Source organism: Rhinatrema bivittatum, chromosome 8 (assembly GCF_901001135.1).
Source record: "Rhinatrema bivittatum chromosome 8, aRhiBiv1.1, whole genome shotgun sequence".
In the NCBI taxonomy this organism is placed as follows: Eukaryota; Metazoa; Chordata; class Amphibia; order Gymnophiona; family Rhinatrematidae; genus Rhinatrema; species Rhinatrema bivittatum.
In genome coordinates, this window is record NC_042622.1 from 213,069,442 (window position 1) to 213,094,854 (window position 25,413).

General features: G+C 48.6%; 1 protein-coding gene across 1 annotated transcript in view; it reads right to left on the reverse strand.

The window, feature by feature from the left end:
• The window catches only part of STX1A (syntaxin 1A), a 447,455-nt gene that overhangs the window by 301,009 nt on the left and 121,033 nt on the right, over nucleotides 1-25,413 (reverse strand). The window contains exon 2 of the mRNA XM_029613098.1: nucleotides 13,175-13,252. Within this exon, the coding sequence (XP_029468958.1) occupies nucleotides 13,175-13,252 (78 nt within the window). The remainder of the gene's footprint in view (nucleotides 1-13,174; nucleotides 13,253-25,413) is intronic.

A 25,413-nucleotide genomic window follows, 5' to 3' on the forward strand; every position in this document is an offset into this window, starting at 1 on the left:
TTTTTCCCTATAATCAACACCTTGCACTTGTCCGCATTAAATTTCATCTGCCATTTGGATGCCCAATCTTCCAGACTCCCAAGGCCTTTCTACAATTTATCACAATCTGCTTGTGATTTAACTACTCTGAATAATTTTGTATCATCTGCAAATTTGATAACCTCACTCATCATACTCCTTTCCAGATCATTTATAAATGTATTGAAAGGCACCTGTCCAAGTACAGATCCCTGAGGCACTCCACTGTGAAAATTGACCATTTAATCCTACTCTCTGTTTCCTGTCTTTTAACCAGTTTGTAATCCACAAAAGGAGATCGCCTCCTATCCCATGACTTTTTAGTTTTGTTAGAAGCCTCTCATGAGGGACTTTGTCAAATGCCTTCTGAAAATCCAAATACACTACATCTACCGGTTCACCTTTGTCCACATTTATTTATTTATTTTTAACTTTTATATACCGATATTCCTGTATAGAATACAAATCACACCGGTTTACAATGAACAAAACCTCGCCTGTAAGTGTTTGTTTATTAACTCCTTCAAATAAATGAAGCAGATTTGTGCGGCAAGACTTCCCTTGAGTAAATCCATGTTGACAGTGTTCCATTAAACCATGTCTTTCTATTTGCTTTGTGATTTTGATCTTCAGAATAGTTTCCACTATTTTTCCTGGCACTGAAGTCAGGCTTACTGGTCTATAGTTTCCCGGATCACCACTGGAGCCCTTTTTAAATATTGGGGTTACATTGGCCACCCTCCTGTCTTCAAGTACAATGGATGATTTTAATGATAAGTTACACATTTTAATTAATAGATCTGAAATTTCATTTTTGAGTTCCTTTAGAACCCTGGGATGCATACCATCTGGTCCAGGTGATTCTTTAGTTTGTCAATCTGGCCTGCTACATCTTCCAGGTTCACAGTGATATGGTTCATTTCATCTCTGGAACTGGTATCTCCCCAACATCCTCATTAGTAAACACGGAAGCAAAGAATTAAATTAGTCTTTCTGCAATGGCCTTATCTTCCCTAAGAGCCCCTTTATCCCCTTGGTCATCTAAACAGTTCAACCGACTCCCTCAAAGGCTTCTTGCTTCTAATATTTTTTTTTTAAGTTTTTATTACGAGTTTTTGCCTCTACGGCAAACTACATTTCAAATTCTCTCTTCGCCTGTCTTATCAATATTTTACACTTAACTTGACAATGCTTATGCTTTTTCTTATTTTCTTCAGATGGATCCTTCTTCAAATTTTTGAAGGATTTTTTTTGGGCTAAAATAGCCTCTTTCACCTCACCTTTTAACCATGCCAGTAATCGTTTTGCCTTCCTTCCACCTTTCTTATTGTGTGGAATACATCTGGATTGAGTGTCTAAGATTGTATTTTTAAACAATGTCCATGCCTGTTGAACACTTAACCTTTACAGCTGCACCTTTCAGTTTTTTTCTATTTTCTTCATTTTATTTTTGAAAATTTAGTTACAGCTGTAGATTTACTTATTTTCCCCCTTCCAATTATTAGTTCAAATTTGATCATGTTATGATCACTATTGCCAAGTGGCCCCACCACAGTTACGTCTCACCAAATTCTGTGTTCCACTAAGAATTAAATCTAAAATAGCTCCCGCTCTCGTTGGTTCCTGAACTAGTTGCTCCATGAAGCAGTCGTTTATTCCATTCAGGAACCTAGTGTTTCTAGCATGTCCTGATGTTACATTTACCCAGTCAATGACATTTCCCATTATTACTGCAATGCCAAATTGGTTAGCTTCCCTGATTTCTCTTAACATTTCATCATCTGTCTGACCATTTCGTCCAGGTGGACGATAGTATACTCCTATTATTATACTCTTATCAAACACACATGGGATTTCTACCTATATAGATTCTACTGAGCATTTAGTCTCTTGAACGATCTTTATCCTGTTGGACTCTCTACCCTCCTGGACATAAAGTGCCACACCCCCACCAAGTTGATCCTCCCTATCATTGCGATATAATTTGTACCCTGATATAGCACTGTGCCATTGGTTCCTTCCACCAGGTGTTGCACTGGAGGTGGACCCTTGGGCCGAGGTGGGGTTGACGCAACCCGTAGGTAAGAACCTACATGTCCCCATCGTTGGCAGGCGGAGTGGGCTGATGAACAGAGCCCGGCTGGAGCTTCACCAATACCAGCCCGCGTTCCCCTCGGGTTGAGCCTTTGGGTGCCAGGGCCGGCTGGACTTAGGTGGGCTTCTGTGTGTAGTCGATGAGGAGATAGTCAGCCCAGAGACAGCAGGAGAGAGATGGTACAGTCTGTTATGGTTATGAGGTGATACAGTGGATCCTTGGGTACTGCGGTGATGGCCACTCCCATGGGGAGGAGCCCCGGGAGAAACCGCAGCACTAGGCTAGACTCTATACACGCAGACACAGAGAAGTAGTATTTATTGTACAGCTTGACGGTACTGCCCGGGGCGGGCAGCAGTGAAGGTAGCCCAGTGGTCCTCAGCAGAGGAAACTAGTCTCACACTTGAGTAGGTGATAGATAGCGCGGCATAGAAGGGACAGGTCCCGGATGTAAACCCTGAGCGCTGAAGCTGAAGGTGAGACAGATTGAAAGGTTAGTACTCACTGAAGCAGAAGGCTGTATCGTAGAAGGTCCTGGCAGGCAGAAGTTGTTCAGTGGTAGGCACCAGATTAGGGAAAGCAGGCCATCGAGGAGAGAGTACCCAGTATCCCATAATAGATACCTGAAATAGAGCAGAAGGGCCCCCGAGGAGCGGGTCCCCAGGTTAGTGAAGAATACCCCGAAGAGCAGAGAGCTTCCTGCGGCAGCTGGGAAGCGGCAGAGCAGCTTAGACCGGAGGCAATCCAATCCTTGCTAACTCAGTTTGTTAGCAAACGAAGGGCAGGCTAAATACCAGGATGTGATGACGTCACTCGGAGGGGGCGCCCCCGAGGTTCCCGCCATGACGTGGATATAGACATGGGTGGCGTGCACGCGCGTACACACCTTAGGAGGCCCTCAGGAAAATCATGGCGAACACCGTCACTGTTGCCGATCCGGGGACGCCAGAGAGAGCAGCATGAAGACACAGCAGCAGCCATCTTCCCAAGGCTTGAGGAGAGAGAAGGAAGAAAGGTGAGGCACAGAGGTCGAAGCCATCTGAGACAGACAGATGCAACATAGTCTTGTACTGGACAAGGTAGTGTCCCTTAGACACGGGTGCCAATGGAACAGATAGGGAGCACCCGAGCATGAGCGGGCTGAAGCCTGAATACACCAAGTCCAGGACGTAGGCTGAAGAGGCGTCATGGAACGAGCTTGAGTCAGGGCTGGCGGCAGTCTGCAAGCGCAGTCAGGCGATGCAGAGGTCTGGGTCTGGAGAGAGGTGACGACGTAGTCAGGCGATGCAGAGGTCTGGGTCTGAAGAGACGTGATGACGTAGCCAGGCGATGCAGAGGTCTGGGTCTGGAAAGAGTCGACGACGTAGTCAGGCGATGCAGAGGTCCAGGCTTGGAGAGAGTCAATGGCGTAGTCAGGCAAGCAGAGGTCCGGGCTTGGAGAGAATCAATGGCATGGTCAGGCAAAGTAAAGTCAAAGTCTGTGTAGGCAATCCGGGGAAAGGTGAAGAGCAGGGACGTAGGAGCAAAGGAAATCAGGAACCAGGATCTGCGATGAACAGGAACACGGGAGTGAGACGAAACTCTCAGGAGGCAACGAGTACTCGACCAGCAAGGGGACCTGTTGCAAAGGCAAAGCTAGGGAGCGGAGCCCGGGCTTAAGTACCGGTGCTCTGCTGATGTCATCATCCGGGGCCGCGGTTCAGTTCCCACTGCGGGCCCTACTTAAGCACGTGGTGCGCGCGCCTAGGGAGGGGCGCAGCACCTAGTAGCAGCATCTCTCCGCGGGCCACACGGAAAGGCCAGACGTGGAGCAGTAGCAGTGGTGGCTGGACCGGGAACACCAGGGTCTGTAGCTGAGCCAGAGGCACCAGGGGAGGCCCAAGGATGGAGCTGGTGGCCTACCGCCGTGAGGAACCAGGTACTGGGGTTACTGTAGAGAGGTGAGGGGGCCGTTCCGCGGGTCTTCCTCGGATGGCACGCGTAACACCAGGTCTCTGAGATGCCATTTATGTCAATCTCATCATTTACTGCTATACACTAATTCTCCCATCTTATTTCTTAGACTTCTGGCATTGGCATACAGACATTTCAAAGTGAGTTTTTTGTTTGTATTAACCTGCGTTTCAGTTAATAGGGATAATTTACAAATCTTTAGCTCAGGTGATTTTTTACGTATAGGCACATGGACTACATTTACTTTTATTGGAACCTCTCTGTTGGGATGCCCTAACTCTCCTGTTTCATTAGTATCCTTCAAGGATACATTCCTCCAAATCATGTACTGCTGAGTGACTGTCAGCTTTCCTCATTTGTTCTATATTAAAAGCTACTCCATCTCCTTTTTAAAAGTTAGTGCCAGCAGCCTGGTTCCACTCTGTTTAAGGTGGTGCCCTTATTTGCAAGTTACCTCATATCTGTATGGCATATTTGTTTGTATCCATTACTTATGTGCTCAGAGTTCTTTTTAATTTTTATGTAATCTGCTTTGTGCTTAACTTTAGGAACAAGTGAAATATCAAATGTTTCTAACAAATAAATTACCGTCCACTTATCCATATTAAATCTCATCTGCCAGTTATCTGCCCATTTGACTTAATTATCTAGGTCCTTCCATAAATATCAATGAGCCTGCTTCTTTTAACTGCCAATATCTTTAACTAACTATAAAAAAAATGCTTTTCTTTATTACTGATAACATATTTTTGACCCGGTAAGATTTATCTGTCTATAAACAATTCAAGGTTTCTCTGGAACCTCCATGCAGGACTAGCAAAATTTTCCAATTCTTCTGAATAATCCTATTAATTTACCAACTTTACACACAGAACAGTGTAGTGAAATGAATACCAGATTGCTTCAGTGAGTATGTCTGGTTGAACTTCACAAGTTACTTGCTTTGATGAATGCAGCATCTATGATAGAGAGATCCCTAATGGGGGATAAAAAGCTGTTAGATCTGGTGCACATGCAATGTACAACACTGCAGTATTCTGAAGAACTGTCCTACTGGGATTCTATTGAAGGCTACACTGGGAACTATTTGTATGTAAAAACATTTCTGCTTTAATACAATCCAAGATATGTTAGAACAGTATGTGACTCACATCAGTGACTCACAATGGCCAGCAATGTTGAGATTACTTACCTGATAATCTCCTTTTCCTTAGTGTAGACAGATGGACTCAGAACGAATGGGTATAGTATGCTCGTGCTAGCAGTTGGAGACGGATCTGACGTCAGCACGGGTATATATACCCCCACAGGAAGCGTAGCAACCTAGTAATCTTCCTTGCAAAAGCTGTTATGGATGTGTGTACTGACGCTCAGTGAAATAGTGAAACAGGATTCCCCTGACCGATTGATAGTAGCTGGAGACCGCCAGCATTCACAACCGGAAGGCGTTGACACCTGGTAGAGTGTACGCTCTTATGTAAACAAATGCCATGGCTTACCTTGAATCGGTGAAACCCATGTACACAGGCAGCTGGGCGGGATGCTGAGTCCATCTGTCTACACTAAGGAAAAGGAGATTATCAGGTAAGTAATCTCAACATTTCCTGGCGTGTAGCCAGATGGACTCAGAACGAATGGGATGTACAAAAGCTTTACTCCCAGCCTGGGCGGGAGGCTGCCTGAGGACCATGTAGTACCGCCCTCGCAAATGCTGTGTCCTCCCTGGCCTGGACATCCAGACGGTAGAACCCGGAGAAGGTATGGAGGGAGGACCATGTCACCGATTTACATATTTCTGCAGGCGACAGCATCCTGGATTCCGCCCAGGATGCCGCTTGTGCTCTGGTAGAATGAGCCTTGACCTATAGAGGCGGAGACTTCCCAGCCTCCACGTAAGCTGCTCGGCAACTTCTTTAATCCAGCGGGCGATGGTGGGCCGCAAGGCCGCTTCACCTTGTTTCTTTCCGCTGTGCAGGACGAACAGATGGTCCATCTTTCGTACTTCTTGTGTCACTTCCAGATATCTGGGCAGCAATCTGCCAATGTCAAGATGGCGTAATAAACGCCCTTCTTCAGATTTCTTCAAACCCGCCGTGGTAGGCAAGGATATGGTTTGGTTAAGATGAAACTGTGAAACCACTTTAGGTAGAAAGGAGGGAACCGTCCGAAGATGGATAGCCTCAGGAGTGATTCTGAGAAATGGATCACGGCAGGACTGTGCTTGTAGCTCTGAGATGCGGCGTGCGGAACATACAGCCAGCAAGAACACCATCTTCAAAGTGAGAGAACGGAGAGACAGGCCCCGAAGGGGTCTGAAGGTGGATCCTGCGAAGAAATCCAAAACAAGGTTGAGGTTCCATAAGGGCACAGGCCACTTCAGTGGCGGACGAATATGCTTGACTCCTTTCAGGAAGTGAGAAACATCTGGGTGCTTGGCAATGGTCTTGCCATCCCTCCTGGGACCGTAGCAAGACAGCGCAGCCACCTGAACCTTGATGGAGTTGAGGGAGAGACCCTTCTGAAGTCCATCTTGCAGGAAATCCAACACAATAGGGATTGTGGTCGCATGTGGATTGGTGCCATGAGTGTCGCACCATGCTTCAAATACTCTCCAGATCCTTACGTAGGTGAGGGATGTGGAAAACTTGCAAGCTCGGAGGAGTGTATCTATCACGGGCTCCGAGTAGCCTCTCCTCTTCAGTCTAGCCCTCTCAATGGCCAGACCGTAAGAGAGAATTGAGCTGGATCCTCGTGAAGGATGGGACCTTGACGTAGAAGGTCCCGGAGAGGAGGCAGGGGAAGGGGCTCCCCTGCCAGAAGTCTTCTCATGTCCGTGTACCAGGGTCTTCTTGGCCAGTCTGGTGCCACTAGAAGAACTAGGCCCCGGTGTTTCTGAATCTTGTGGATGATGGCGCCCAGCAGAGGCCACTGAGGAAAGGCATATAGCAGAGGCCATGGCTGAACCAGGGCATCGATTCCATGTGAGAACGGATCGCGCTTGCGGCTGAAGTATCTGGGTACTTGAGCGTTGGACTTGTCCGTCAGTAAATCCATGTCCGGAATCCCCCAGTGATCCACAATCATCTGGAAGGCTGTGGGTTACAGCTGCCACTCTCCCGGATTTAGGCTTTCTCTGCTGAGGAAGTCTGCCGTGGTGTTGTCCTTCCCGGCAATGTGGACGGCGGAGATGTCCTGAAGATTCGCCTCTGCCCAAGCCATCAGTGGGGTGATCTCCAGAGATACTTGTCGGCTTCTGGTTCCGCCCTGACGGTTGATGTATGCCACCGTGGTGGCGTTGTCAGACATCACTCTGACTGCCCTGTTCTTCAGTCTGTGAGCAAATCGAAGGCATGCCAATCGGATTGCCCGAGCCTCTAGACGGTTGATGTTCCACGCTGACTCTTCTCTGTTCCACCGCCCTTGTGCGGTGAGTTCTTCGCAGTGTGCTCCCCAGCCGCTCAGGCTGGCATCTGTGGTGAGCAGAGTCCACGTGGGGGAGGACATCTTCGACCCCCTGCTCATGTGGTTGGACTGCCACCACCACCGTAACTGGGTCCGTACTCTGGCTGGAAGAGGAAGGTGCGTGGAATAGTTCCGAAAGCGGGGGCTCCAGCGAGAGAGCAGGGAGTGTTGTAACGGTCTCATATGGGCCCTTGCCCAAGGTACCACTTCCAGGGTGGATGCCATGAGGCCGAGAACCTGCAGATAATCCCAAGCTATGGGCCGACTGGCTCCCATCAAGTACCGGATACGCGTCTGAAGTTTCAACCTTCTCTTGGTAGTGAGACTGACTGTGTCTGCCTGGGTGTCGAACTGTACTCCCAGGTATTCCAGCGACAGGGAAGGCTGAAGGCAACTCTTGCTGAGGTTGATTACCCAGCCCAAGCTTTCCAGAAGGGCGATCACTCTGTCGGTTATCCGATGGCTCTCCTCTCGTGATTTCGCCCTGATCAGCCAATCGTCTAGGTAGGGATGGACCAGAATTCCTTCCCATCTGAGTGCCGCTGCTACCACTTCGATCACCTTGGTGAAGGTCCGCGGTGACGTGGCCAACCCGAAGGGCAGAGCCCGGAATTGGAAGTGGCGTCCTAGAACCTTGAAGTGTAGGTAGCGCTGATGATCCGGATGGATCGGGATATGCAGGTAGGCTTCCGACAAGTCTAAGGCCGTGAGGAATTCTCCTGGCTGTACTGCGGTCTTGACGGAGTGCAGAGTTTCCATGCAAAACCTCGGGACCCTTAAGTATCGATTGACTGACTTGAGGTCCAGTACGGGCCGAAAGGTGCCCCCTTTCTTGGGTACCATGAAATAAATGGAATAGTGTCCAGAATTCACTTCCCAGGCAGGTACTGGGATGATGGCTTTCAAGGACAGGAGCCTCGCCAGGGTAGCTTCCAATGCTGCCTTCTTGTGTGTGGGACAGGAAGATTCCACAAACTTGTCCGGAGGGAGGTGATGAAAGTCCAGATAATACCCCTCTCGGATGATGGCGAGGACCCACTGGTCCGACGTAATCTCGACCCATCTGGGGTAGAAGAGGGTTAACCTGCCCCCTATGGCTCCGTCCCCCAGATGAATCGGCGGATTCTCATTGAGAGGCGCGGCCGGGACCCGAGCCCGGGCCTGCTCCCCTCTTGTGCTGCTTGGTCTGAAAGGACTGATTCCTGGCCTGAGGACGTGGTGCCTGGTAGCGACCCCTGTAAGGAACAAAGCGCTGTGAACTCCTGCCCCTGGAGGGCCTTGGAAAGGCGCGCTGGCCCCTTCTGAACCGATCTTCCGGCAGTCTAGGCACTGGAGAGGCACCCCATCTACTGGCCAGTTTATCAAGGTCGCTGCCAAATAGGAAAGAGCCCTTAAAGGGCAATCTGGTGAGGCGTGTCTTTGAAGGTGCATCAGCTGACCATCTCCGGATCCAGAGCTGCCTCCTGGCGGCTACAGAGGATGAAATCCCTTTAGCTGTTGTCTGGACCAGGTATGATGCAGCATCCGTGAGGAACGAAAGAGCTGACTCCATGTCAGCTGCTGGAGCGTTGTTCCTAACCTGTGACAAACAGGCACGCGTCACCACTGTGCAGCAGGTCGCGATCCGCAAAGATAGAGCTGCCACCTCAAAGGTCTGTTTCAGAATGGCGTCCAGTCGCCGGTCATGAGGCTCCTTGAGGGCCGTCCCCCCTTCAACTGGAATGGTAGTGCGCTTGACCACAGCGCTAATCAAGGCGTCCACCTGAGGGCACGCCAGCAGGTCCTGGATAGCCGGTGCCAATGGGTACATGCCCGTCAGGGCCCGGCCCCCTTTAAAAGAAGCCGCTGGTGCTGACCATTCTAAATCTATCAGTTGTTGTGCTGCTTGCAAGAATGGAAAATGGCGGGCTGTAGGACGAAGACCTTCCAGCAGGGGGTTCTGCGCAGAGGGTACCGTAGCGCTGGGACCTGTAATATCCAACTCTGTCAGACACTGAGACACCAGGTCGGAGAGATCCTCCTTAGGGAAGAACCGCCTCATGGTTCTATAGGGCTCAATCCCTGGGGGAAGTTCCCCCTCGTCCGGGAGTTCGGACTCGTCCGGTGAAACCTCCTGGTCTGATTGATCTGGACTGTCCAGCGGCAGGAGGTCCCGCTCACGATAAGGGCGTGAGGGTCCAGGAACAGGTTCCGCAGGAGCCACCACCGCAGCGGCAGCCACAGCAGCCGCCGCAGTCGCAGCCACCGCAGGAACCGCAGAAACAGCAGGAACAACAGGAACAGCAGGAACCGCAGGGCCTGGACGGGAAACCGTTTGCATCTGTACAAAGGCATGAATCCCCTTAAAGAGATCCACCCAGGAAATCGAAGCAGCCTCTAATCGCCGGGGTACAAGATCCCCCGGGATTCCCGATTGGTCGAGACTGCCCGCTAAATCCGGGGTAGCCGCTGGGGAACTGTCAGCAAATCGTGGCTGAGACTGGTCCTGGGCTGAGGGTCCCACGGCCTCCTCACATTGGGTACATAGGGAGTCTGGCTCTTCACTGTGCGTGGCTCTAAGCTGGCATGCAGAGCAGAGGCCAAGGGCTCTAATGCCTGAGGCAGGCGGCGCCGCCACTGAAGACGCTGAGGCGTTCTGTTCCATTGAAAAGTATGCGCTGAATGAGAATCGGCAATAATAATATGCGGCAGCAATAGGCGCGTAATACAACAGGCGCACAATAATAATAATATGCGGCAGCAATATGCGCTTAATACAACAGGCGCACAAAAATAATAATATGCGGCAGCAATATGCGCTTAATACAGCAGGCGCACAATAATAATAATACGCGACAGCAATATGCACTTAATACAACAGGCGCTTAATCATAATAATAATATGCAATATGTTCTCAGCAATATGCAGTGAGCAATACATGCTCTATGGCTTCCAATAGGCTCTCAGCAATAAGCGGTTAGCAATACACGCTCAATGACCTTCAATAGGCTCTCAGCAGTAAGCGGTTAGCAATACACGCTCAATGGCATTCAATAGGCTCTCAGCAATAAGCGGTTAGCAATACACGCTCAATGGCATTCAATAGGCTCTCAGCAATAAGCGGTTAGCAAAACACGCTCAATGGCATTCAATAGGCTCTCAGCAATATGCGGTTAGCAATACACGCTCAGTGGCATTCAATATGCTCTCAGCTCAGAACTAAGGCAATATACGCACAAGGAGGAATAAAGCCGCGCCTATTACGGGCGCTCAATACCTGAACAAGGCCCACAAAATGGCGCCCTCCACGGCGTGCCACGCCGCCGATCCTCTGCGCCTCGGAGACCAGAAAGAAGAGATGTTCGCCTTACCTGATCCGCGGCGCTTCCCGGATGGAACCCGGGCGGTCTCCGGCTGCGGGGGGAGAGGGCAAGTACCTTCACCGCCGCGTTTGAGGATATGCACCCGCTGCCTCTCCACGCCGGGACCGAGGCGCCTCGAAAGCCTCACCCGAACCTCGCCCGGGGGCTGTGTCCCTGCCGCGATTCGGCCACCGGACCGAGGACTTGCACCTCCGGGGGGATCATGGAAATCACCCCGGGAAACTCTACTGGGGGAGGGACCTTAGGGTATCACCGCAGGAGTGCGGGGCTCGATGCTGTAGAAGTTTTAGTAAGTAGAAAAAGAAAAGAAAAAGTAGATTTGGAAAACACGCTCAGCAAGCGTGCAGGCTCTCCAAACTGCTTTGGAGACGGAAATTACTAAGTTGCTACGCTTCCTGTGGGGATATATATACCCCGTGCTGACATCAGATCCGTCTCCAACTGCTAGCACGCGGATACTATCCCCATTCGTTCTGAGTCCATCTGGCTACATGCCAGGAAATATACTCTTAATACAACAGGCGCACAATAATATGCGGCAGCAATATACGCTTAATATAACAGGCGCTTAATAATATGCGGCAGCAATATATGCTTAATATAACAGGCGCACAATAATATGCGGGCAGCAATATACGCTCAATGATATTCAATATGCTCTCAGCAATAGGCGGTCAGCAATACACGCTCAATAGTAAACAATATGCTCTCAGCCATAAGCGGTTAGCAATACACGCTCAATAGTATTCAATATGCTCTCAGCAATATGTGGTTAGCAATACACGCTCAATGGTATTCAATATGCTCTCAGCAATAAGCGGTCAGCAATACACGCTCAATAGTAGACGATATGCTCTCAGCAATATGCGGTTAGCAATACCCGCTCAATGGCATTCAATATGCTCTCAGCAATAAGCGGCTAGCAATATACGCACAATGATGTATACAATATGCGCTTAGTCATAAACATGCGCCTATCACGGGCGCTCAATACCTGAACAAGGCCCACAAAATGGCGCCCTCCACGGCGTGCCACGCCGCCAATCCTCGGTTCCTCGGAGACCAAAAGGAAAAATGTACGCCTTACCTGATCCTCGGCGCTTTCCGGCTGGAACCCAGGCGGTCTCCGGCTGCGGGGGGAGAGGGCAAGTACCTTCACCGCCGCGTTTGAGGATATGCACCCGCTGCCTCATCCACGCCGGGACCGAGGCGCCTCGCTCGCCACACCCGAGCCTCGCCCGGGGGCTATGTCCCTGCCGCGATTCAGCCACCGGACCGAGGTCTTAACCTCTGGGGGATCACGGAAATCACCCCGGGAAACTCTACTGGGGGAGGGACCTTAGGGTATCACCGCAGGAGTGCGGGGCTCGATGGTGCTGTAGAAATTTAGTAAAAGAAAGTAGAAAGTAGATTTGGAAACACGCTCAGCGAGCGTGCAGGCTCTCCAAACTGCTTTGGAGATGGAAATTACTAAGTTGCTACGCTTCCTGTGGGGGTATATATACCCGTGCTGACGTCAGATCCGTCTCCAACTGCTAGCACGAGCATACTATACCCATTCGTTCTGAGTCCATCTGGCTACACGCCAGGAAAATCAATTTTCCTATTGTGAGATGCCATAGGCTCTCCACCACCTGAAATTCATGTAGCACAACCTTCAGACCACATCATATGCAAATAAGATGGTCCATGTACCAATACGAGTCAACAGTACACTGTGTGCACTGGTACATGAATTAACAAGTATGTCTCCCCAAAATGAAAGTAGTCAGCCCAGTTGCTCAGTACTGGTGATATGCACTGCTGTGTAGGAAATCTAATTTCAGCTCCTGAGCCCAGCTTTTGCACATCAGGGTGCCTGAGGCAGCATTCACAGGCTCCATGAGAAAGAAGTCTTAGCTATCATTCAAAGGTGTCACTTACCTGTTGGTTTAAGAGTGGAGGTGTGCTTGGTTTCCAGAGGGAATTGTAATCTGTGCCTCTCAGCCAGAGGACTGTTGCTGCAATGACTGGGGTATAGGGGTGAAAACTGGGGAGAAATCCTTGGGTAGCTATGAGTGAAGGCTGATGGTGTTTAGCCTCAGTAGGGGAAGTTTCTGATTGAGCTAGAAGGGCATAATATAGCGTCTTTTGACACAATCATACATACCAGCTGACAATGAAAGAGATCATCAGCAAGCTTCCATCCCAGAAAATCAGCTTCTATTAGTATTATAGATGCACTGACACAGATTCAGATATTTTCCTTCTAAGCATAAAATAAAATAAAAAACAAAAACTGACCTGTTCGAAGAACTCATCCATGAAACGATCCCTGTCCACATTAACTGTGACTTCATCATCCTCATCACTATCTTTTGCCTACAGAGAAAAAAACCATGAGTAAGTGGCATAGCAATAATTGAATTGTACCCAGGCTTTGTCATTCAGCAGGACTCAGAAATCCCCAGGACCTGGATGGAACAAAACACACACCCACAGTTTGTAGTGAGTAGTTGTCCCCCTAGACCCTTTCCTGCTTTGTGGCACAAAGAGATCCTCATACAAGGCACATCTTTTAAGTAACTTCTGCAGGTAAAACAGCGTTTTATCTGTGGAAATGAGTGTGAATATTCCCCCTCCTCCACCTCACTGTGGATAAAATTATTAGCGCTGTATCCACAGGCCCTGCACTATTGTCTGGCACAGACATATAACAGCAGGTTGTGAGAAGCTGTCTTCAGGCTCTGTCCCATTTATCATTTTCCTTTCAGCATGCACAACAAGATGTATCTCTTGCACATCAATGATGATTTTTTTTAATATGGGAAATATGGGAGGTTCAGTTCAGGAACTTCAATCATTTCATTGTTGGTTTAACACGTGTGATCAGCACATACATTTTTCGGTGGATTTTCATTTGATATCTATTTGCTTTTTGGATCTTTGCATACAGAAAACTTGAGATGGATAGATTGTGACTACTTTTATTTTTAAGCCAACAGTTCACAACACTTTTCTGCATTTCACCAATTTCCATCCCTCATATCTTAAACAGAATTTACCATTCTTACAGTTTTTAAGAATTTACAGAAACTGTTCTGATGTCAGGGAGTTTAACAGCCAGTCACGCATTCTTTTTATTAAATTACTACAAAGGGGTTTTCCTTATACCTGTATAAAAAGGGCATATAAATGAGCTCTTTTTTTCCCCAACAGGGATTTACTTTTACATAGTAAATCTGATGTCCCTGCTACAGAAGACATACTTACTTTTGTTTTATGTTATTCCTTATTGACCCCACACATTACAAGGAGTTAAATCTGGAGTAATTACAGAGGACTGGAAAGGGGCAAATATAGTTCCTATTCATAAAAGTGGAAGTAAGGAGGATGCTGGCAACTACAGGCCAGTTAGTCTGACCTCTGTGGTGATCAAACTATTGGAATCGTTGCTAAAACAGAGGATAGTACAATTTTTGGAATCCAATGGATTGCAAGATCCAACACAGCGTAATTTATCAGAGGTAAATCTTGTCAGACGAATCTGATCGATTTCTTTCATTGGGTGACTAGAGAGTTGGATCAAGGAAAAGCGCTAAACAGATTTCAGCAAGGCCTTTGATAAATAAATTGTGCACCCTTATATGGATCCTAGAGTGACTGACTGGGTTAGAAACTGGCTGAGTGGGAGGTAATAAAGGGTAGTGGTAAATGGAGTTTACTGAGGAGGGGGTTGCTACTAGCGGTGTGCCTCAGGGATTGGTCCTTGGACCAGTTCTTTTCAGCATTTTTCTGAACAACATAATGGAGGGGTTGTTGGGAAAGGTTTGTCTTTTTGCCAATGATACCAAAATCTGTAACAGGGTGGACAGCCAGGAAGGAGTGGAAAACATGAGAAGGGATCTAGCGAAGCTCGAGGAATGGTCTAAGATCTGGCAGTTAAGATGTAATGCTAAAAAAATGCAGAGGAACCCAAGGAAATGGTACAGTATTGGAGATGAAATTTTTTAAGCACAAAGTAAGATCAGGATCTGGAGGTAATTGTATCTGATGATGTTAAGATGGCTAAACAGGTGGATAAAGTGATGGCAAAGGCCAGAAAAATGCTTGGCTGCAAAGGGAGAGGAATGGTTAGCAGAAAAAGGGAGGTGATACTGCCCCTGTGTAGGTCCCTGGTGAGACCTCAATTGGAATAAATACTATGTACAGTTCTGGAGACCACACCTTCAAAAGGATACAGCAAGATAGAGTTGGTCCAGAGGGTGACTATTAAAATGGTCATTGGTCTTCAGTCTAATGTATATGGGGATATACTTAAAGATCTAAACATATATACACTAGAAGAAAAGCAAGATAGGGGAGTTAAGAGAGAGACATTCAAATATCTGAAAGGTTTTCATGCTCAGGAGGTGAGCCTTTTTCAGTGGAAAGGAGGCTCTAGAATGAGGGGTCATGAGATGAGGTAGAAAGGGGGTAGATTCAGGAGTAATCAAGAAATATTTCTTTACACAGAGGGTGGTGGATGTGTGGAACAGCCTCTCAGTGGAAGTGGTGGAGACAAAAGCAGTATCTCAATTCAAGAAAGCATGGGATAATTACAGGGGATCTCTAAAGAAGTGATGAGAATTATAATGCTAAATTAATTGGACGGATGTGCAGACTGGATGAGTCATACAGTCTTTTTCTGCGTCATTCTAAGAAGGTCAGGTTTGCATACACTCGATCGACAAGTCTGAGAGAGCTTGTTTCACCTGCTTTATTGCCACCAGCAGTAACATCTGAATTACAAACCTTAGCGAATGGCCCGGTTCATGCTGCATTCGACACAGTCAACCATTCCATCCTAATCGACAGACTATCAGAGATAGGAGTCATAGACAACACTTTAAAATGGTTCACCTCCTACCTATCACAAAGAACTTTCCAAGTAATGTTCAACAACAACCTCTCAAATAAAAGTAAATGTTACAGTTTTGGCTGCAGTGCAACCGCCTCACCACCAGGGGTCCCTCTAGTGCTGGCTCTCCTGACAGGCCCAGGCCATCTCCCCTGTCCACTCTATGTTCTGGGTTGGCCCTTATAACCCTGCCTGACAGTTCCCTCGGTGCTTCGGCATCGAGCTCACCTGGGCTCCCTGCTCTAGCCTTGCGTGGCCTTCGGGCCTTTCCTTGCGTGGCCTTCGGGCCTTTCCTTGCCTTGCGCGGCCTTTGGGCTTTCTTCCTTGCTTTTCTTACCTGGCCTACGGGCCTTCTGACCTGCCTGCTCTGCTTAGGGTGTGTGGCCTACGGGCCTTCTGTGTATGTGTGGCCTACGGGCCTTCTGACCTGCCTGCTCTGCTTACGGTGTGTGGCCTACGGGCCTTCTGTGTGTGTGTGTGTGGCCTACGGGCCTTCTGACCTGCCTTGCCCTGCTTACGGTGTGTGTCCTACGGGCCTTCTGTGTGTGTGTGGCCTACGGGCCTTCTCTGCCTTGCCTTGCTTACTGTGTGTGGCCTACGGGCCTTCTGTGTGTGTGTGGCCTACGGGCCTTCTGACCTGCCTTGCCCTGACCCAGCCTGAACCCAGACACTGCTACTTGCCGCCTGCCCTGACCCAGCCTAGACCCAGACACTGCTACTTGCCGCCTGCCCTGACCCAGCCTGAACCCAGACACTGCTACTTGCCGCCTGCCCTGACCCAGCCTGAACCGAGACACTGCTACTTGCTGCCTGCCCTGACCCAGCCTGGAACCAGACACTGTTTCTAGCCATTCCTGTCTCTCTCCACCTGGAGCCACCCTGCTGGGTGGTGTTCACGACTCCTGACCGGAGCCCAAGCGTAACAGTATGCCGAAGCCACCAAATTTCCAGGTGAAGAGATAGGTCTTGGTACTACCGTTGAGCCAATTTTTTCTTTTTCCTTCTACTCACATTATGCCTCAGCCTCCAAGTTTTTATGTCTGTGCTTGTTGCCAGACTTTGAATTATCCCAGTTACAAGAACTGTCTTGCCTGTCAACTCTCAGACCAAGAACACTGGGTATGCAGTGGTTGTCATAAGAGGAACGTCTCAGTCTATCAGGAATGTTTAAATTGTTTAAATCCTAAACCAGGGTGGTGGAAATGCTCCTGTCTTCCGTGTCTGTTACCACCAGGCAAACCCTGCCCCCGTTGTTCTGCTTTAGGATCAGCTGTTCCATTAGAAAAAACAATCAGCTCTCCTAACCGGTATTCTGCTTCTGGCTCCACTAAAACAGACATTTTAGCTGGCAGTTTGTGGATAGAAAAACCCAGGACTTACCTGGCCAAGAAGGCTTCTGTGACACCAGTGCTAGAGCCTCAGGAACAGGTTTCTCTCAAACGGAGAGAGTTGATGAACTCTAGCAGGGCTCTGCTTCCCACAGCTGCTGTTGAGACACTAACGAGCACATTCCCTAGACGTCCTAGAACTGCCTGTGCCTTCTCTAAACTGCTCCTCCAGAAACAAAATAAGGAGCCTCAGAGTTTGGCTCGAGGTATCAAGCCCACAGCAGTGCAACCTGTGTCTTCTATGTGCACTGCTTCTAACCTTGCTGCTCTGCCATCTGAGCCTGTTTCATCACCCCAAGAGGAGGCCAAGCCTGCTGCGTCGCCCCAAGAGGGGGCCAAGCCTGCTGCATCACCCCAAGAGGGGGCCGAGCCTGCTACATCACCCCAAGAGGGGGCCGAGCCTGCTACATCACCCCAAGAGGGGGCCAAGCCTGCTGCATCGCCCCGAGGAGGATCCAAGCCTGCTGCATCGCCCCAAGAGGGGGCCGAGCCTGCTGCATCGCCCCAAGAGGGGGCCAAGCCTGCTTCATCGCCCCGAGAGGGGTCCGAACCTGCTACAACGCCCCGAGAGGTGTTCGAGCCTGCTTCATCGCCCCGAGAGGGGTCCGAGCCTGCTTCATCGCCCCGAGAAGGGTCCGAGCCTGCTTCATCGCCCCGAGAGGGGTCCGAACCTGCTACAACGCCCGGAGAGGTGTTCGAGCCTGCTTCATCGCCCCGAGAGGGGTCCGAACCTGCTACAACGCCCGGAGAGGTGTTCGAGCCTGCTTCATCGCCCCGAGAGGGGTCCGAGCCTGCTTCATTGCCCCGAGAGGGGTCCGAGCCTGCTTCATCGCCCCGAGAAGGGTCCGAGCCTGCTTCATCGCCCCGAGAGGGGTCCGAACCTGTTACAACGCCCGGAGAGGTGTTCGAGCCTGCTTCATCGCCCCGAGAGGGGTCCGAGCCTGCTTCATCGCCCCGAGAAGGGTCCGAGCCTGCTTCATCGCCCCGAGAGGGGTCCGAACCTGCTACAACGCCCGGAGAGGTGTTCGAGCCTGCTTCATCGCCCCGAGAGGGGTCCGAACCTGCTTCATCGCCCCGAGAGGTGTTCGAGCCTGCTTCATCGCCCCGAGAGGGGTCCAAACCTGCTACAACGCCCGGAGAGGTGTTCGAGCCTGCTTCATCGCCCCGAGAGGGGTCCGAACCTGCTACAACGCCCGGAGAGGTGTTCGAGCCTGCTACAACGCCCGGAGAGGTGTTCGAGCCTGCTACAACGCCCGGAGAGGTGTTCGAGCCTGCTTCATTGCCCCGAGAGGGGTCCGAACCTGCTACAACGCCCGGAGAGGTGTTCGAGCCTGCTTCATCGCCCGGAGAGGTGTTTGAGCCTGCTTCATCGCCCCGAGAGGGGTCCGAGCCTGCTTCATCGCCCCGAGAAGGGTCCGAGCCTGCTTCATCGCCCCGAGAAGGGTCCGAGCCTGCTTCATCGCCCCAAGAAGGGTCCGAGCCTACTTCATCGCCCCGAGAGGGGTCCGAACCTGCTACAACGCCCGGAGAGGTGTTCCAGCCTGCTGTTTCATCCCGAGAGGGGCCCGAGCCTGCTGCACTACCCCGAGACGAGCCTGCTAAACCGGTCCTGCTGCCACCCCCGGAGGGGCTCAAACCGGTACCACTAACAGACTTTCTGACTCAGCCATCTGAGCCTGTTGAATTGCTCCAGCTGTTGCTGCCCTCGGAGGGGTCTGATTTCATTTTTGAGTACCCCCTGCTAAGATGGGACCCAGGAGGAGGGGGAGGCCTTGCGGAGGGGGTACTGTTACAGTTTTGGCTGCAGTGCAACCGCCTCACCACCAGGGGTCCCTCTAGTGCTGGCTCTCCTGACAGGCCCAGGCCATCTCCCCTGTCCACTCTATGTTCTGGGTTGGCCCTTATAACCCTGCCTGACAGTTCCCTCGGTGCTTCGGCATCGAGCTCACCTGGGCTCCCTGCTCTAGCCTTGCGCGGCCTTCGGGCCTCTCCTTGCCTTGCGCGGCCTTCGGGCCTCTCCTTGCCTTGCGCGGCCTTCGGGCCTTCTTCCTCGCTTTTCTTACCTGGCCTACGGGCCTTCTGACCTGCCTGCTCTGCTTACGGTGTGTGGCCTACGGGCCTTCTGTGTGTGTGTGTGTGGCCTACGGGCCTTCTGACCTGCCTTGCCCTGCTTACGGTGTGTGGCCTACGGGCCTTCTGTGTGTGTGTGGCCTACGAGCCTTCTCTGCCTTGCCTTGCTTACTGTGTGTGGCCTACGGGCCTTCTGTGTGTGTGTGGCCTACGGGCCTTCTGACCTGCCTTGCCCTGACCCAGCCTGAACCCAGACACTGCTACTTGCCGCCTGCCCTGACCCAGCCTGAACCCAGACACTGCTACTTGCCACCTGCCCTGACCCAGCCTGAACCGAGACACTGCTACTTGCTGCCTGCCCTGACCCAGCCTGGAACCAGACACTGTTTCTAGCCATTCCTGTCTCTCTCCACCTGGAGCCACCCTGCTGGGTGGTGTTCACGACTCCTGACCAGAGCCCAAGCGTAACAGTAAACCTCAACACAGGAGTGCCTCAAAGATCAGCCCTATCCGCTACTCTCTTCAACATATACCTTCTCCCAATCTGTCATACACTAGAACGCCTTGGTCTTACCCACTTCCTATATGCTGATGATATACAAATAACTTGTCCCCATACAGAATACGCTGGAAGAAACATATGAAAGAACAGCTATATATCTCTCAAAAATCAAACATCTAAATGAACTGAAACTCATAACAAACATAGATAAAACAGAATTAATCATTCTCTACAAAAACAAAACAAAACCCAGCACCGCACCCCCCGCCCAAACCACTCCAAACAGAAAACCCAAAAACACTAATCTCCCCTGACACACATACGCGGAATCTAGGAATCACCATTGACAAAGAACTATCATTCAAAAACCACATAACCAACAGGATAAAGGAAGGATATCACAAGCTTTTGACACTCAGACGTCTCAAACCTTTCTTGCACTAGATGACTTCAGAACAGTCCTGCAACTACTCATCTTCTCTATCCTAGACTATTGCAATGCCCTACTCTTCGGCCTACCACTTGCTACCACCCAACCCCTCCAAATCCTACAGAACACAGCCGCCAGAATTCTGACCGGACCAAAAAAACATGACCACATCACACCAACCCTCATATCACTACACTGGCTCCCAATAAACACCGAATAGAATACAAAATACTAACAATTCTGCATTAAACAATCATAGGACAACAAAACAACTGGCTAAGCAACTCAATCGTATTCTATACTCCGAAAAGGAACCTACGTTCTTTGAACAAAAACCTCCTCAAAATCCCACACGCCAAAACCACATGACTGATCACAACCCGAGAGAGAACAATATCCATCACCAGCCCCTCGCTATGGAACTCAATACTAATCGAAATAAGAACTCAACCAAACATCAAAATATTCAAAAAAGAGCTGAAAACATGGATGTTCACCAGAGCCTACTCAAACTCACTCAATCATCCAGTCCACCAAGCATCCACGCCACCCAACGCCAGGAAGAATGCCGCACTTAACAACTCTATCATTAAATGGCCTCAGATAACAACCGTACTTAAGATGTTATATATAACATTGACTTTATATGTAATATCAATTGTTGTATGTAATATTTTGATGTATGCAATAACACATGTAACTTCAACCTTAGATGTAATCAACTAACACAATGTGATATGATGATATCTGTTTATGACTGTCCCACGACTCTGTAAACCGCTCTGATGGTAAAACTGAATGACGGTATACAAAACACGCTAAATAAATAAATAAATAAATAAATAAATAAATCTCCACAAATGTGGTATACGCTCAATCTGTGTTAACACTCAAACTAAAGATTTTATTAATCCTATAGATTATCGTAGATATAACTTACAACACTTTACAACTTGCATGACTATGTCACTTACATAATTTTTTGCTCTTGCCTACTTTATGTGGGAAAAACAAAAGGATGTTATGTAAAACACAATGGTTACTGAAATTCCTTGGAGTGACCACTTCCTCATTAACTCTGCCCTCAAACCCAAACCTTGCAAACAAATCTCCCATAGAAATAATACCACATCCATGATACGAGACCATATTGACCCTGAGTCCCTTGCATCCGACTCATTCCAATTCTAGATAGCAACTCCTATAACTCACCTGAAGATCTCTTGGAATTTTGGAACTCATCCCTTACATCAACCCTCGACAAACTAGCCCCTCTGAAACCATACTCAACAAAAAGAACAAAATTTACAAAATGATATAACACCATGCTCCAATCCTTAAAGCAAGAGCTGAAGAGACATGAGAGGAAATGGAGGAAAGACCCTTCCCCCCTGAATAAAACTCTATACAATGATAAACTAGCATTTTATCAAGAAGCTGTAAACTCTGCAAAGAAATCCTATATCTACAAGAGATTATCGGCCTCACAAAACAACCCCAGAGAACTATTTACCTCTGTAAAGAATTTAATTAACCCTAGTTCGATCACCTCTACTCCCCCCCCCAAACTTTGACTAGGCACACTAAGAATGCCCAGCATGCCCTATACCACATGTCCACAAGGGATCCTCTTCTGTCTAATAACATAGAATTACGATAAAATAAAATATAGGAGAAACCCAACTCCGTAGGGTGACGGGTGGGTTTCGTGATGACTAACATCCTGTTGTACTCAGAGAACATCTGTTACAGGTAAGCAACTCTGTTTTCTCATAGGACAAGCAAGATGGTAATCCTCACACATGGCTGAATCCCTAGCTACAGGCTGCTCCCCAACACAAAAGGGGACCAATAGACACCTATCCAGATGCCAACGGGCGCAATACCATCAATGCTGTTGGTAACGGAGGAGGAAGACAGCCTGAACCCAAACAACAGGCCCTATATAGGGAGAGTTGGGTTCTGCACCTCAAACAGGTTCTGGAGGACAGACTGACTGAACCTACCATCACGTCGGCCATCCCTATCCAGACAGTAGTGGGATGTGAATGTGTGGAGAGAACTCCGCGTCGCAGCCTTGCAGATCTCCTCCATGGGAACTGCTCGCAAGGGGACCATCAACGCTGCCATGGCTCTGATAGAATGAGCCTTGACATGACCCCCAAGATGCAATCCCACCTCAGCAGCAGGAGATGCAATTTGTCAGCCAATTGGATATTGTCTGTTTAGCAATGGCAAAGCCCAACCTATTCCTATCAAAAGAAATAAAAAGTTGGATGGACTGTCTATGGGCTTCTGTCCATTCCAGATAGAAGGCTAAGGCTCGCTTGCAGTCCAAAATGTGCAGTGCTCATTCGCCTTGGTGCGAATAGGGCCTGGGAAAAACTAGCAAGATGATTGACTGATTAAGATGGAAATCCGTCACCACCTTAGCCAGGAACTTAAGGTGTATACACAAGATCACTCTGTCATGATAGAACTTAGAATAAGGTGGATAAGTCATTAAGGCCTGGAGCTCACTGACCCTGCAATCTGAAGTGACCACCCCCAAAAATATGACCATCCAGGTCAGGTATTTCAGGTCACAGGTGCACAGCAGCTCAAAAGGAGCTTTCATCAGCTGAGCTAACACCATGTTGAGGTCCCAAGACATAGCGGGAGGCCTTAGGGGAGGCTTCAATTGATGCAGGCCTCGCATGAAACATACAACTATAGGCTGTACAGAGATGAACGTACCATCTACACCATGGTGGTATCCACCAGTCACACTAAGATGAACTCTAACATAGTTGGTTTTTAAGCCTGCCTCCAATTGGTATAGAAGGTAATCAAGCAGTTTTTGTATGGGGCAAGAGAATGGATCTAGGGCCTTCTACTCACACCACATGGAAAACCTCTTCCACTTCAATCCATAGGACATCCTAGTGGAAAGCTTTCTGGAAGCCACCAGGACTCGAGACATACTCTGAAAGTTCAAACAGCTACGGGATTAATCTCTCAATATCCAGGTTATGAGCGACAGAGCCTGGAGGTTGGGATGCCACAGCCTGCCCTGATCTTGCATGATGAGATCTGGGGAAGTTCCCAGACTGATCAGTTTTGGGATTTATTTATTTAATTTATTTATTTAAAACTTTTTCTATACCGTCGTTAAGGTGGGTACCGTCACAACGGTTTACAGTAAGGCACAAAAGAAATGCTATTAACCTCTATCAGTTTACACAGGTGCCATAAAGTTCGGTAACATAGTTTTAATCAATGTTAGTTGTTAAATGAGAGTGAATGCTGTCATGTCCCGTTTGATTCTATAGCAGTTTTGAGTCAAGGACTCATTCTATAAGTAACTTATCCTTTACTGATGAATTCTATTAAAAACAAATACATACACCCTTAGTGATTTCTGTTTGCGTGGGTGTTTTGTCCCTTGCACTTACCTGGTTTAAACCTTGCATTTCCCTGTATTCTATTCTCCCTTCTCTTTTTGAAAGGCTTGTTTGAATAGCCAAGTTAAGATTTTTTCTGAAAGTTTGTTTTCTCTTTGTAGTCTTAATTCCAATGGCATGGAGTTCCATAATATGGGTCCTGCTAGGGATAATGCCCTTTCTCTTACCTGTGTTAGTCTTGCTGTCTTGACTGATGGAATCGTCAGAAGTCCTTTGTTGGCTGATCTTAAATTTCTGTTGGGGATGTGTACGCGAAGGGCTGTGTTCAGCCAGTATGCGTTTTCTTGTGTATTAATTTATGTATGGTGCATAGTGTCTTGTACTGTATTCTTTGTTCAATGGGAAGCCAGTGCAACTCAGCCAGTGTTTCCGTAATGTGATCTCTCTTCCTTTTTCCAGTTAATACCCTTGCAGCCGTGTTCTGCAATATTTGTAGTGGTCTTATGGAGGTGTATGGTAAGCCTAGTAGAAGGGTATTGCAATAATCAGTGCTTGCAAATATTAGTGCTTGTAGTACTGATCGAAAGTTGGCGGTCGTTAGAAGTGGTTTAAGTTTTCTGAGGACCATGAGTTTGGCGTATCCTTCTTTTACTTTTATGGATTATATGTTGTTTTAAGCTTAGTTCTGTGTCTATTATTACTCCTAGATTCCTGACTTTCTCTGCGAGTATTATTTGTTTGTTGTATTTAGTGTGATTGGGATGGACAACTCCCACAGGAGTGGAAACCAGAGCTGTTTTGACCAATGAGGGGCTATGAAGATCATAGTCCCTCTGATCTCGCAAAGCTTCAAGAGAGTCTTCACCACTTGAGGAATCTGAGAATACGCTTACAGAAGACCACTGCACCAAGGTCGGGCATGAGTGTCAAGATGGTTTGCATCTGACCTGTACAGGGAGCAGAACAGAGGCACCTTTCTGTTGCAGGAGGACATGAGCAAATCTAGGTCTGTGCTCCCCCAGAGACAGAAAATACAATTCACTACCCCCTGGGCCAGGGACCACTTTTAAGGTCTGAAGGCTCTGCTGCCTGGGACAGCCACAGGAGCTCTAATGGTGTTTACGGTATCGATGAGGCAGAGGATAGTACTTCCTTTGATGAAAGACAGACTTCTGTGGCCTCGGCCTTGATGACCTCCTAGATGAGAAGGGTAGGCCCAGAGTGCCAGCAGAGAGTTGCTGGAGTGTTTCATGATGGTCCCAGAGTTGGGCCACAACATCCTTCACCTTATCTCCAAAGAGATCCTCTCCATTGCACAGCACGTCAGCAAGTCATTCTTGTACCTCCAGTCAGAGATCAGAAACCACGTCCCTGGGCACAGCGCAACGAACACATGCACATGTACACCTGCACACCAGTTTGGATCAGAGCACAAGGAAAGAAGTGTACAAAGAACAAAGAGCCCAGAATAGAGCCTTGAGGTATACCAATCAATAGTGGAATAGCAATGGAGGAAGAAATACCAAATCATATAGTAGAAGTATGATGGGAGAAGTAAGAAGAAAACCAAGATAGTGCAGAGTACCAAAATCCAATGGAATCCAGTGAATCAAGATGAAGACTGTGATCAGCGCTAACAAAAGCAGCAAATAGATCAAGAAGGATGAAGATTGAGTAAAGGGCCTTAGTCATGAAGACGTTGGAGACTTTGGCAAGGGCAGTTTCTCTGGAGCAGATCCAAAATGGCTTGAGGTGAAAAAGTCAAGACAGCGGAAGTGAATAATATGTTCAAGCTAGAATACAGAATTCAAGCTCTGTCTCCTGCAAACCCTGCCACACATACAATTATAAATTTGGAATTAAATGTTAG